The 14,160-nt window shown below is 38.8% G+C and overlaps 1 protein-coding gene across 1 annotated transcript; it reads right to left on the bottom strand.

The window, feature by feature from the left end:
* Positions 1 to 9,455: 9,455 nt before the first annotated feature.
* Positions 9,456 to 14,015, bottom strand: LOC136856997 (chromatin-remodeling ATPase INO80-like). Its single transcript, XM_067135324.2, has one exon. It carries the CDS (start codon positions 14,013 to 14,015, stop codon positions 9,456 to 9,458), a length of 4,560 nt encoding a protein of 1,519 aa, XP_066991425.2.
* Between the last annotated feature and the right edge of the window lie 145 nt (positions 14,016 to 14,160).

Below are 14,160 nucleotides of genomic sequence, written 5' to 3'. Positions count from 1 at the left end.
CTGCGGAAGAGAAGGCTAAATGGGGACGTGGAAGAGAGTTAGATCAACGAAAGGTTAAGAGCATGTGGACAGGAATGCATCGGGATTCAGGAGAAGGGATGCATCCACACAGCGGTATGATTTGCGTTTGATTTTATGAAAACTTTACCATACCAGTACTTACGACAGGTATCTGTTTTACAAGAGGCAGTTGTGAATGTACTGCCTTGAAATACATTACTCATGTATCAACAACCGCAAGAGATTGGATCGTACCTCCTACATTACATTAAAAATCACTTTAAAAGTAGAGAGACTGATTACATACTCAGATAAATGTGGTAGCCAAAATCATAATATAAAAATGGCCTGACTGTGTCAGTTCATGGTTTTCATCCAAGAGTCTGGCTCCATAGCTCCATGTGAAATGGTTAGCGTGACGGCCTTTGGTCACAGGGGTCCCGGGTTCGATTCGATTCCCGGCAGGGTCAGGAATTTTAACCATAACAATAATAATGGTGTATGGCCTCCGTAGAGTCCTGGTGCAAGTCTTTTTCTCGTAGACGGCCTATTAGGCGACCTGCATGTTTGTGAAGCTGAGGGACCTACCTAGGATGATTTCTAATGCTGAATACGCCACACACACCCAGCCCCCAAGCCATTGGAATTAACCAATTAAGGTTAAAATCCTTGTCTCGGCCAGGAATCGAACCCAGGACCCTCTGGACCAAAGGCCAGCACGCTAACCATTTAACCATACAGCCGGACATTTTTTAAAACCATAATTGGTTAATTCTCCTTGCATGGGGACTGGGTATATGTGTCGTCTACATCATCATTTCATCCTCATCACGACGTGTTGGTCGCCTACAGGCGTCAATTCCAAAGACCTGCACCTGGCAAGCTGAACTTGTCCTTGGACACTCCTGGCACTAAAAGCCATATGCCATTTCATTTTTCTTCATCCAGACTTCACACCGGAAAGAAATCCGCCATAAATTCTTAGCCAGTAGTCATTCACACTTAGCATGCGACCAGGACTGGTATTATTGTGAAAAACAGGACATTTCACCCTAACATAATATACACACCCTCTGACTGCATGAATGTCATTACCATTGCATGAAAAAAAGAACCCATTCACTGCCATACCTATAACCTCATGTCAACATCGTCCGACTCAATGGTGGAATGGTCAGCGTACTGGCCTTCGGTTCAGAGGGTCCCAGATTCGATTCCCGGCCAGGTCGGGGATTTTAACCTTCATTGGTTAATTCCAATGGCTCGGGGGCTGGGTGTTTGCGCTGTTCCCAACATCCCTACAACTCACACACCACACGTAACACTATCGTCTACCACAATAACATGCAGTTACCTACACAGGGCAGAAGCCGCCCACCTTCATCGAAGGGTCTGCCTTACAAGGGCTGCACCCGGCTATAAATTGCCACATAAAATTATTATTATGTCCACATTACGTTCAGAGAAAAAATAAGTAAGAAAAAAGTGTCTATACAAAATTCCAGGGTTCAATGGCTGAATATACGTTAGCTTCTCTATAAATCATGTCCCCGCACAATATAAGTATTCCAATGAGCCAGATGTTCCATCTGCTGTTTTTCAAAACGTGGATCAAAAGTAATTCAGACTTTGGACTTACTATATTGCAATAGACACGCTATTCTTCATCATCATCTTGAACCAGCTCCAGTTTTCCGGGTTGAAAGAGGAAGGTTTTATGACCTTGTTGCAATCTGTACCCCCTGTTTACCATTGTTATTATCATAACTTGAGGACACCTGTACTGCAGTTTGCAGACACCATTCCTGTAAATGATCATGCTGATGACAAATATTAATGTCATACGTGCATGTTGTCAAATGTCTGAATGAAGTTTGTATTGGTTTGTATTGCAATAGCAGCCTATTCCACATATTTCATGTTTTACAGCCAAGTGTGCTGAAACAATGATGGCCTAACCCACACCAAAACAGCCAATAATAAACTATTAATATTAACTACACGTATTTCCAGCCACAATACAGCATACCACATTATTTGTACAACAATCGTGTCTATATGCCATAAACACGACCTTACGTGCCAGATTCTCAAACGTCCATATCTTCCAGTTGTCATTCCCACAAACCAGAGTACTCAGGGTTAGGCCGCTATTGCACTGATAGCCTCATACATCATTGCCCTGATTTGATTTTAATTTTTAGTTCTTCCATGTTATTTTTTGGAAGGGGATTCATGGATATTTAGATGCCTAATGAGAATGAAATGCATAACTCTTTTTGCTGCAGTACAACTCTTTCTGCTGCAAGATATCTATTTTATTAGATAAACCCATTAGTGGTAAGCCTCCGTGGCTCAGGTGACAGCGTGTCGGCCTCTCACCGCTGGGTTCCGTGGTTCAAATCCCGGTCACTCCATGTGAGATTTTTGTTGGACAAAGCGGGGGTGGGACAGGATTTTCTCTGGGTACTCCATTTTTCCCGGTCATCTTTCATTTTAGCAACACTCTCCACTATCATTTCATTTCATCTGTCAGTCATTAATCATTGCCCCAGAGGAGTGCAACAGGTTTTGGCAGCTGGCACAATTCCTACCCTCACCGCAAGATGGGAGCTTCATTCATTCGATCCCTGACCCGGTCACCAACTGGAAAACAGGTTGTAGGTTTTCATTTCATTTTCAACCCATTAGTGCATAGCATCCAAAAAATCAGAAGTCATAAAAAAATAAAATGTGCGATATTTATGCATGGTTTTAAACCCATGATACTTTCCTTGCTTCATACAGGCTGTAGCTAACAGGAACTCAGAATATATTATTCTTCAACCTTACCATTCATTGTTGAATCACACTTTTTGTGAGCATGGCAGCAAGGTAGTACAGAGTTTTATGCAACAGGTGAGATTTTTATTTATGAATTTATGAATTAACAAATATTTCCAATAATTGTAAACTTCAGGACGGTTCATATTGTTGACACTCCTGTGAATCTACCAACACACAAAGATGTCAATTATGTCTTATTATTGAGATGACAGAGACTGTCCTGAAAATTGGACGCTATGCACAGGATGTCCTATTATCTCAAACTTTTGTATTCCTTTACTAGTTTGATGGTGAGTGAAATATTGGAAGTTTTGGAGGATGAACCAACATTTGAAGCAGAGCAGCGCATCAACTCTCTTGATGACGGATGTGAAATGGATTATGATAATGGCAGATGAGTATAAGGGCGATCTAAATTACCTTGGTAGAAACCTACTTTTGAGTAAATGTGAAGGCAAATTGCTTCTACAGAATATGAAAAAGGGAAGGCTAGGTCCTGTGGAAGTCGAAATATTACTGAAAGATCTACAAATGGAACATAAAACCAGAAAATCTGAGCAAAAGAAAGCTGTTGTGCGAAAATAAATGGAGTAATACATAAGATTGGGCCAGTACTTTCGTTTCCGATATGCCTGATAGAAAATTCATAAATATTAGTAAGTTGAATTATAACACACAAGGAGCAACCCCAAAGGGACAAGATCACAATGTACATCTCATTTAGTGATTGTCTGTGTTCCTGCTTTCACTCCCCTCTCCCACCCCACACCAATCAGATGATGCGCAAAACTGTTGATGATGATGATGATGCTTGTTGTTTTAAAGGGGCCTAACATCTAAGGTCATCGGCCCTGCGCAAAACTCTGAAATTCTGCTAGACTTCTTTCTCTGCCAGTGGCTGTAGGATAACTTTCCAAGTGTATACAGGAATATAAAATGAAAAGCTGAAAGAATTTGGGCTTGGTGGAAATGTAGTCCTACCTCTCATTGATACAGGTGGAATTGAATCAAACAGGGGAGCATACAATATTGACTTTACATCTCTGAAATTGCTAAGATATCTGGCTTCAAAGGTAATAAGTGAAACAGGAACATTTCAAAAAAAACAAGCAGACAGAGAAGTGCCCCCTTTGAAGAAAGGTGGACAGGAAAAAGAAGAAAGGGGATCATGTGACTGCAGTTGTTGTGGTGGTGCATTGCTGATGCGCTGTAATGACAACAGTGTTGTCACTGCTGGTACAAACTACAAACAGATGGAGATAAGGCATGCACTGAAATGGTCTAGCATAAAAAAATGCAAAGTGTAACACAATGAAAGCTGTTCAAGTCCTAAAATAATGACATCCAAAAAGTGGGTCAGCTTGACCAATATGGACTTCGCCCGAAATGAATCTGTTGATATAATCAGTAAATACATAAACGTAAATAGAGTAGCGAATACAATATTGTGATGTCTGTAGTGGAAATCGTGGGTCCACTTTACAGTGTAAATTGGATAAGGTAACACTGCCTAGCTTGCAGCATTATTGTACATTGTAATGCCGAATAACTAGTGTTGTACTGACACGAGTGCATAGCGTCCGATATATCGAACAGGCTGTGTAAATAAAACTATCACTTGTATGAACATTCTGATTGTTGGAATGTATTTCTGTGATTCTTAAGAGTAGAAATGAGTAGATAAATTGATATGAAACACAAAAAACAACTTTATGCACTAATGGGTTAATGCAGATGACTTGCAGATGTAACTTTCCATCTGGCATTTTCAGTATAGATTCTTGTTTGATTAAATTTGATTCAAATCTTCTTGTGCTATGACAAACAGTCCATTGATATTTGTAGCTATCTTCAAATTAGAAATTGTATATTAACTTTTTATAAGTTTCAATGTCAATAATCTGTACTGACTTTAAATCCATTATAATTGAGAGTTTTCCCAACTTATCAATATATTTATTATTATTATTATTATTATTATTATTATTAGAATGACAATTATAGTAGTGTATGTTTTGTTCCTCTACATGGAACATCTTCAGCTATAGAGATAATTTATATCTAAAATGGGCCATGGACAAGTTGTTTAAAATAACATGGAAAATATTTTAAAAGTTTTTAAAGAACATTAGTGTGTCACTACCTATATTAAAGTCTTCTGCTTCTTCTCCTTCTTCTAGTTAGATGCTATCTGCCCCATTAATACTATTCAGTGGCATTTTTTTATCCTTAATTTAGTGGTTTGTAGCTAAATATTTAAATTATCTCCATAGCTTACGATATTCTATATAGAGGAACAAAACATGTACTAAGTGTAATTCTAAATTTGTGTTTGTTATTGATATAGCCAAAACAATAATAAATGTATTGAAAAGGTGGGAAATTTCTCAATTACAATTTACTTTTCAGAACATACTGTTACACAGTTTATATGATACTATGATTAAAGGCTTTTATAAATTAACAGTGTATTGATGCTGTGTAACTTCTGATTTGGCAATGTGGTTTGTATATTGATGTTTGATTGGATTTGGTTCATATCTTGTAGTGCCTTGAATGCAAATGTGACTTAAGGAAGTGGAATGGGATATATTTAGCCTCAGAAAATACAATTTATGAGAGATCCTAACATATAAGCCACAATCACCTGTTTACCAATCCTAAATGATATTTGCAAACATATGTTGCTACAGACAGCACAGTAACACAGTAAACTGTACAGCACAGGATATAAGAGGTTGGTACGAAATTCTAGAAATTGGTGTAGCTGGCTTTTGTTTGGGCCTATTAGCTCTATCCAACTGCTGGCAAAATCATGATAGAACATTATTTTCTAGAGAGATCAATTGAATACAAAATTCAGAGGTGAGGAAAATTACTATTAGGAGAGTCCTAAATGATTCCTAGTCCAATCTTAAGAAAGGCAAATAAGTGCAGCCAGTATCCAGTATTCGGGAGATAGTGGGTTCGAGCCCCACTGTCGGCAGCCCTGAAGATGGTTTTCTGTGGTTTCCCATTTTCACACCAGGCAAATCCTGGGGCTGTACCTTAAATAAGGCCACGGCCTCTTCCTTCCCACTTCTAGTCCTTTCCTGTCCTATTGTCGCCATGAGACCTATCTGTGTCGGTGTGACGTAAAGCCACTAGTAAAAAAAAAAGTATTTTCCAATATCACAGCCACGTAAGTCATTCACACCATTCTATACTATGACTGAAGATCTGTCAGGATGGCCTCTCACTGAGAACCGAAGCTCACAGCCGTGCACCCCTAACCGCATGGCCAACTCGCCTGGTCTGAAAAATACTGCCCAGAACCAAATACTGAACATGTGCAGAACTGCAATTAATCCTGGACATAATCCATTACAATATGAAGAAAAAATCCTGGGTATTTTTTGAAGTAACTAAGAGAATAATAATATCAGTTTTACATCCCACTAACAACTTTTACATGATATGGGCTTATACCGTGTCAAGAAAACAAGGTGAAACTCTTTACGTTTCACAGAGAACTTAGCTCTGCATCTTCAGAGAAAAATAGGTGTACACACGTGTACACCACTTATGACCCCCACCCCCCTTTTACACCGTCTCACACCATTGTCATCCTCTGGTTTTCTCCACATACTTTCTTTTCATTCTTCAGTTCTGTTCTATTCTATCCTGGTGCCTTTTATTGCTTCTATTTTATTATTCGCTACTTTCTTCTACCACATTCGTCCCAGATACATCTGATGTCCTCTCTGATACTTCTCAGGCACACACGGTGCGTTACAAGGTCTTAATTGGAGCTTAATGTCATCAACTCCCGCTTGGAGCGCTGTGCCAGCATACACAGAGCCACCTGGTGACGAACAAGCGTACTACTACATTTCTCCAACGGTAAAGCATTCTTAAATTCAAACCCTCATTATTGTAGAACACTTCGTGAACAGTCGAGACTTTCTTCTAAAGACGCAGAGCAAAGTTCTCAGCAAAATGTAAAGACTTTCACTCGGCTTTCTTGCACAAAGAGTTAGAAAGCTATACAATGGTCCCGAGATCAAATAGTAAAAGTTTCTGTGAATGTCCACTACTGTGAGTTTTTTTACTGTAAGACCTCTGCAACTGACTGAACATCTGATGATGATGCTTGTTGTTTAAAGGGGCCTAACATCCAGGTCATCGGCCTGACATCTTAAGTGTTCTTTCCTAATCCTATGTGTGCTTAAAACATTCACACTTAAGAAAACTGTTTATACTAGATTCCAAACTTCCAAGCACTTGCTAATGTGTAAAATAAGTAGTCCATGCTTTGTACCGTACTTTGAAAAATAAAAAGTGTGCTAAGCATGATGTGAATGTGTGCAGTAAAAGTTCCTTAAAATTACCTTCCTTATAAACTATTCAGGTTCTGACTTAAAAAGCATCTAACATGGGATTTCATTCTTTTATAAAACAATAACTTTGATTATGCTACTTTACAATTCACTTGATAGAGTATGAACCATGAACCATTCACTTTTAAAAAATTATTAGAATGGAACCCTTTCCAGCTGTTAAGATATTGAGCTGCTGGATACACAAGTAACATAATTCTAACGATTTTCTTAGTTGTATGTACTTACTGTATGTACTTAAGAGTCCGTAAGACTACAATATTAAGAAATGTTTATTTATAAGCCTCAATGTCAGGTTACAGTTTACAAGTACATCTTTTTACATCAACATTATATACATCTGCAACATAAAACCTTTTTCCCAACAAAGTTCAATACTTTCTTCCAAAAACTAAAAAAGGCAAATCGAATTAACTTATGGAAACTTATTACAGTAATGGTATATAATGGACTCTTCAAATCAAACCATTTACATCCAGGATACATTTCAAAATAAATTCTCAACTCTTTAATAAACAATATTTTATTGATAAAGTCTAAACAAGATTTGGCCTACAACAGCTTCAAATGACCGGTTAATCTATTAATTTGCTCAGCATCACCAGGTCCAATTCCAACAACTGTGACACTGCCACTGTCAACCTGAGTCCTTCCTGCATCTCTAATTACAGATGAGACGAGCCCCATATCTTTTGCTTGTTGAGCTAGAGAAAGCATTCCTTTCTCACCTTCAAAATCAGATCTGCATACAATCTTTGGTTGCCCTAGCATTTCCCAAACAGCTAATACTTCAGGACATATAGTAACCGCATCCTTGTAACAACAGACAGCAGCATGAGAGCACTGAGATGCAAACTTGCCCTTTCCCATTCCAAGATCTGAGCGGGTAACTAATACCAGTTTAACTCCACCTTTCTTTTGCACAGATTGTGCAAAGTACTTCAAGTACAATGGAACTATCCTCCGTTTCTTTATCACAAATGCAGAAAAAAAGCCTAATGCCAACCCAGAGGCCAAGCAGGCTCCACATTCCAATGTTCCTGCCAACATACCGGTACTTGATGAAATCAGCCTACTGATCACCCAGTTTTAAACTTCTTTTGTAGGTCTCCATACATATACGGAACTCTTTCACTTGATCCTGGCATTTTCTCCAATCTTGAGTTTCGGCAATGCATTCCTAGAAAAGTAAAACGACAATCACTAAATTCTAAATTGTAACAGTTCATTCACTGTCAAGTAAATTTTCCCTCTATGCTCTTAATACTTTTTCAAGGCACTCAAAAGGATTTGCCGCGTTAATCCACATGTTTCATCAGCGATAGCTATTTTTAAAATATCAATCAGTCAGATTAAGGACTTGCCTGCACCTTGTAATGAAGCTCAATGCATCCTGTTTTCTTTAACATTTTCTCAACAGGATCTTCACCGTCATCACTAATTTCAGGTTTTTTTGCTTCTAGGCGCATCTTTGGATATTCAAATTTCTATTTGTACATTTAGTATTATCCTGTAACTGTCTATTCGTATGCTAGGTACAGTAACCTAACCAAAGAAAATGGATTTAACCTTACTTTCTCACTTATTGGTACATCACCACTCGATCAGCTGTCTTCAGAGATCTGCACAAACGCAGTCTACTCACTACGGCCAATAGCCCTGAAAAATATTCAGCACGGAATATCTTTGCATATTGCCAACGAGTCAAGAATAAATACCGTGCGAAGGAATATTATCAAATGTACTGTATTATCAATCCTGAGGCAAATAACTTTTAGTCAGTATTTTACAATATTTGGATCTCTCCTGGTGACCATTACATAAATACCGGTAGGTATTAATAATCACCCATGTAAAGTTTCGGTTCAACATCAATGAAAGAAGAAAAATAACACGGAATAAAATATTTACAGCATAAAATGTCCCATGTATGATTAATTAATCTCTCAAAATGGCAAAAATAAATAAATATAACCCATGCGTTCACAATGTCAAATATGTTTGACTGAGCTGTAGGAACTCGTCGAACATTACACTTCACACTGAACATCGTCGTTAACACTAATATCAGTGAGATCATTACAGAGTTTAGGACAGACAAAATATGCTGTAAATAGGTAATGCATTCCTGCAAGACAATCTGGAACGATCAGTATGAAAGATACAATCAAATTTTCTAGTTAGTTTTCCCCAGGATCACGTAGATACGCAATTCGGAATCTAGCATTGTTTCCTGGAAATCTCTAAGCTCTAGTGCTGGGAGGAACTGTGATCTTCATTAGAAGGCGAAAAGTTCTGGCGAAATACTTCTGGCGAAGCATGTTCTCTAGATGAACGGGGTGACGACAAGGAATCTCGAATCACAGGATCAGACAAACTTGTGAGTTGAGTTCTACATTCATTAGAAGTACTAATGGTATCTGTCGTATCTGTCGAGCAGAAATTTTGTTGCTCTTTGTAGTCAACACTATTCCAGTCAGTAAAATTCCTTCGCCTGAACCCACGACCACGTCTTGATCCGCGAATGTGTTTACTAGATGAAGGGAACGGATTTTCGGAATTTAATATACCGGTACTGTTTTTCTTGCAAGACTTGTCAAGGGAGCTAGTTTTAGAAAAGCTGCTGAAACTAGGAATGTGAGAATCTGACTCCTTGCATGAAGAAACAGAATGTTTCATTTTATTCTCTAGTTTTACGCGCTTTACACTGTTACTTGTAGAGTCCAAAAAAAGCTTCCGCTTGAATGTGTGTTCGTTTTCTCCCGAGATATGTGAGCCATTCTCATTAAACTTATTCATAACTGCCCGCCGTTGGCTACAATATTTTTCAGAATCATCATCGAAAAGAAAATACATGACTTCCTTCTGCTTCAGAGTGTCGGGTTTGAAGTTTCCTTTACTAATGACTATATGCTGCATCTCACTTTTTTCCTTTGCCCGCTGTAGAATTCGATCTTCAATGCTATCCTTACAGACAAGACGATATACAGTGACTTGCTTCGTCTGGCCAAGACGATGAACTCGATCCATTGCTTGCTGGTCTACAGACGGATTCCAGTCACTATCATAGAATATAACTGTATCAGCAGCAGTAAGGTTTATTCCCAAACCCCCAGCTCGAGTACTTAGCAAGAACACAAAGATATCTTCCCTGGATTGAAAACTCGACACAATATCCTTCCGCTCTGATATCTTCGAAGAACCGTCCAACCTCATGTACGTGTATTTTCTATACCACATATATTCCTCGAGAAGGTCAATCATACGCGTCATCTGTGAATATATTAAAGCTCTGTGTCCTTGTTCTTTGAGTCTTTTGAGAAGTCCATCTAAAACATAAAGTTTTCCAGAATCCGTAATCAACGTCTCCTTCCTAGGCATAATAATATTGAACCACCCATGTCTTGGTTTAGCAATTTCTAGCCCTCCGACTGTAGTTGTGTGATGATACTGATACTTTTTTTGGTACCGTTCTGCTACTTCGGGACTGCCAAACCAGAGAGTCTTCCAGTCGTCTCGGTATATACGTTCAGTACAGGATCGTGCGAAAAACATAGATGCAGGAAAACCATACAATAACTTTTCTGCACAACATTGAACTCTTGGAATAACGCACTGAAGGAATGAAGGCATATCCGTGCGTTCACATTCAAGTATCTCTGGGGGTCTGCGCACGTGATGAAACTCTTGGAGAATAGGATATTTTACCAGACATGAGTTGTTGACGCGTATTTTCTTGGGAGATGACTGACAGAAGCCAGGGGTTCCCAACTTGGTTGAGTTCAAATTTTCGAACCCTTTAGGTAACATGTCTACTTTGCTCCCTTGAGGCGATATCCTGGCAGCATTAGCGGATATTCCTTTAACGGAATTTATCACTCCCTTAGAAAAATTATTGTTTTGCATTTTCCACAGTATCAAACTTCTCTCATTAGTATTCAGCGACTTTGCAGAGAACATTTTCCTACTGCGATGGATACGATGTTCCATTGTCTCTGCTATGGAATAATGAATGTGTTTATTATGAGCGTACACGGAACTTTCATTAGACGTCATAGCTGTAAACACCATCCATGATAACACTTGACTTTTCTCCCTACTGAATGGTGAAAGAATGTGATCCGGAGTCACTATCAGTAAGTATCTTAAATGTAAAGCCAGAGGACAGTCATCCCACCAGGTACGTCTATGGTGAATATGAGACAACGAATAATAAAGTTTTTGGCAGTCTACCCACATGCCTAACAAACCTCCTAATGCGATCCGAGAGCACTCCTCGGGAGAAATATTACAAAATCTTGTAAAAGAAAAACAACTCTCTCGAGAACATATATTACCTTCAAGTTCATCAGCTGGAAATAAAGTCCTGTGAATGTAATCTACAGCGAAAATATTGAGAGCATTATACAGCCAGTGATGTTTACTCCGTTCACAGTGTGATAAAAGACCATCACGAATCACAAATCTAGAAACAAGAAAATCTTCTAACACGAAGTAGAGAGGAGATCTTGCTTCCCGCCGTTCAAATAAGTCTGGATGGTTACAGACTTTCCGAAACTGCATTACAAGATTCATAAGGCTTGGTGCCACTCCCTCATAACGTTGACTACATGATGACATATCTTCTATACGGATATTCTTCTTCAGGGCTGAATACATAAGTTTTTGTCGTGCCATAAATGGACAGTAAATTATGATTTCAATTTTGTCAGAAAGTTCATTTTCAACATCTTTTTTTGTTCTCCTCAGCATGAAGGGCTTTAGTATCATGTGAAGACGAGACAGGTGTGTTTCACTTATTTCTGTTTTATTTTCTGTGTGATTTTCAATATCCTTTGCGAACCATTCGTTAAATTCATCGTGAGAGTCAAACAGTGTTGGCATGATAAAATGAAGAAGAGACCATAGTTCAGCCATACTGTTTTGAATCGGAGTACCACTTATCAGAAGACGATTACGACATCTGAAACCTAGTAGCAGCTTCCATCGAATACTGTTGGTGCTCTTCAGAGCCTGCGCTTCATCCAACACCATGTACTGCCATTTAGTGCGATTTAGGTACTTGAAATCAGTGATGACAATTCGGTAACTAGTAATAACAACATGAAAACTGGCTTCTTTGGAGTGCAAATTCCCATGGTTCCACGATCGTCGTAAAAACTTACGTTCCAGCGGACTTCCCCAATAGGGAATAATCTTGAAGTCTGGAACAAAACGTGCCATTTCCTGCTGCCAATTATGAAGAACTGATGCAGGAGCAACAACAAGGAATGGTCCCCATGCGTTATAAACTTCTGCTATAAGACAGAGAAAAGCTATTGTCTGTACGGTTTTTCCTAATCCCATTTCATCGGCAAGTATTCCATTTATTCCCTGGTCATACAAATCAGCTAGCCAATTCATGCCTTTCAGTTGGTAATGTTTGAGGCTGCCTTTAAAAATAGAAGGCTGGGGACGTTCATGGTGTACAATTTTAACAGGCTTCGTAGGAGTTACGTCATTATCTTGATGTGCAAATAACGGAGCATCTGTCTGCTCGAAATCAAAATTTCTCTTTTCAAAAGTATTCTCTTTCATTAACCTATTATGATGTTCGGTCATTGTAGCTGTTTCTGATATTTCTCCATCTTGGAATTCGCAATTACTAAGTTTCTCTTCCGGAAAATTCGATTCCCCAAGCCTTTTGGCCATGAAATGAGCAAATAGTTCGGTTCGTGCCATGAGAAAGTTGAATTTCCCTTGCTGTTGTTTGCTCTGTGTGAGCTCACTATCTCGTTTGCGTTTCTCTTCTGCTTCCTTTTGTAATCGACGTCTGGCATCTCGTTCCATTTTGTTCCTTCGCTTCCAAAATATGAGCATTTCTCGGGTCAGTCGTTTAGAACGCCACGTAGATTCCCTCATAGACTTCTGTGACTGCATTGCCTTTCGGCGGCAAAATCTCACGCAGTAAAGGGACAGCCGTTTCCTGGTAGTCTGAGTTTCTTTTTGATTGTATATTTTAGCTCTCCGATATTTTCTAATTTCCTTGTTAGCCATCGCGACCCAAAGTTCTCTTCTGTACAATGACATCATCTCCGGACTCCATATTTGCTTGTGTTTCTTCAACATATTATTTTCCGAGGAGACAGGAATGTTTTCAGTGAGCACAACAGGATAGTACTTATCGTTTTCATTATGTATCCCATCTTCCATATGGTTCACATTACATTCTGAATCGAGCAAAACATTTTCGTTACAATATTTTGTCCTTCGATTCCTTGGACTCTTCGTCTCCATATGTGTTATATTTTCATTCACGTGACTTGCCTGAATCCATTTTTCCTGTTCTGAAAAATTCCCGTAAGGGGACAGTATGCGCGTGCTATAATAAAGATACTGACTTTTGTTTGGATTGGTAGCATACTTCTCTTTGCTCTTTTTCATAATATAATGAAGTCGGAGCATACTCTGCAAATGTTGATACGTAATAGTGTCCTCCTCTTCGTCATCATCTGATGCCTCCGAAGATTCACTCAGTAACACTTCTCTCAACCACTCATTTTCAGCAGTGAAACTGTACAAATGCGATGGATTATATTTGATCTCTTTCTTGTAACTTTCAAATCCTTTCGTTTTTTCCCGTCGTCCTACGTCATCGACTTCACCACTTTCTGATCCACTTACATTTTCCTCATCACTTGTTGAAGAACTGAAAATGTGTTCCACATGCGAGAGAAATGGTTCCAGTGAAAGGCTCTGCTTTAGACGCTGACGGTACAGTGTCTGCTTTAATCGTTCTCCAGAATCTGAAACTTCGTAATTTTGAGTCATAATGCTGCTAGTAACTTGGAACTTTAATATTGTTACATACTTTTAAAAACGATACCAATATAACAAATAGCTCTTCCTTCTATAAATTCAAAGTATAAATAAACCTCTCAACTTCATTCAGGAGCAAAATGAAATATGGATTTGT

This window comes from Anabrus simplex, chromosome 1, assembly GCF_040414725.1.
Source record: "Anabrus simplex isolate iqAnaSimp1 chromosome 1, ASM4041472v1, whole genome shotgun sequence".
Lineage (NCBI taxonomy): Eukaryota > Metazoa > Arthropoda > Insecta > Orthoptera > Tettigoniidae > Anabrus > Anabrus simplex.
This window is presented reverse-complemented; position numbering and strand designations above follow the sequence as displayed.

Bases quoted from the DNA above. Each gene is read 5' to 3' on its own strand.
- LOC136856997 (XM_067135324.2), bottom strand. From the start codon at position 14,015: ATGACTCAAAATTACGAAGTTTCAGATTCTGGAGAACGATTAAAGCAG.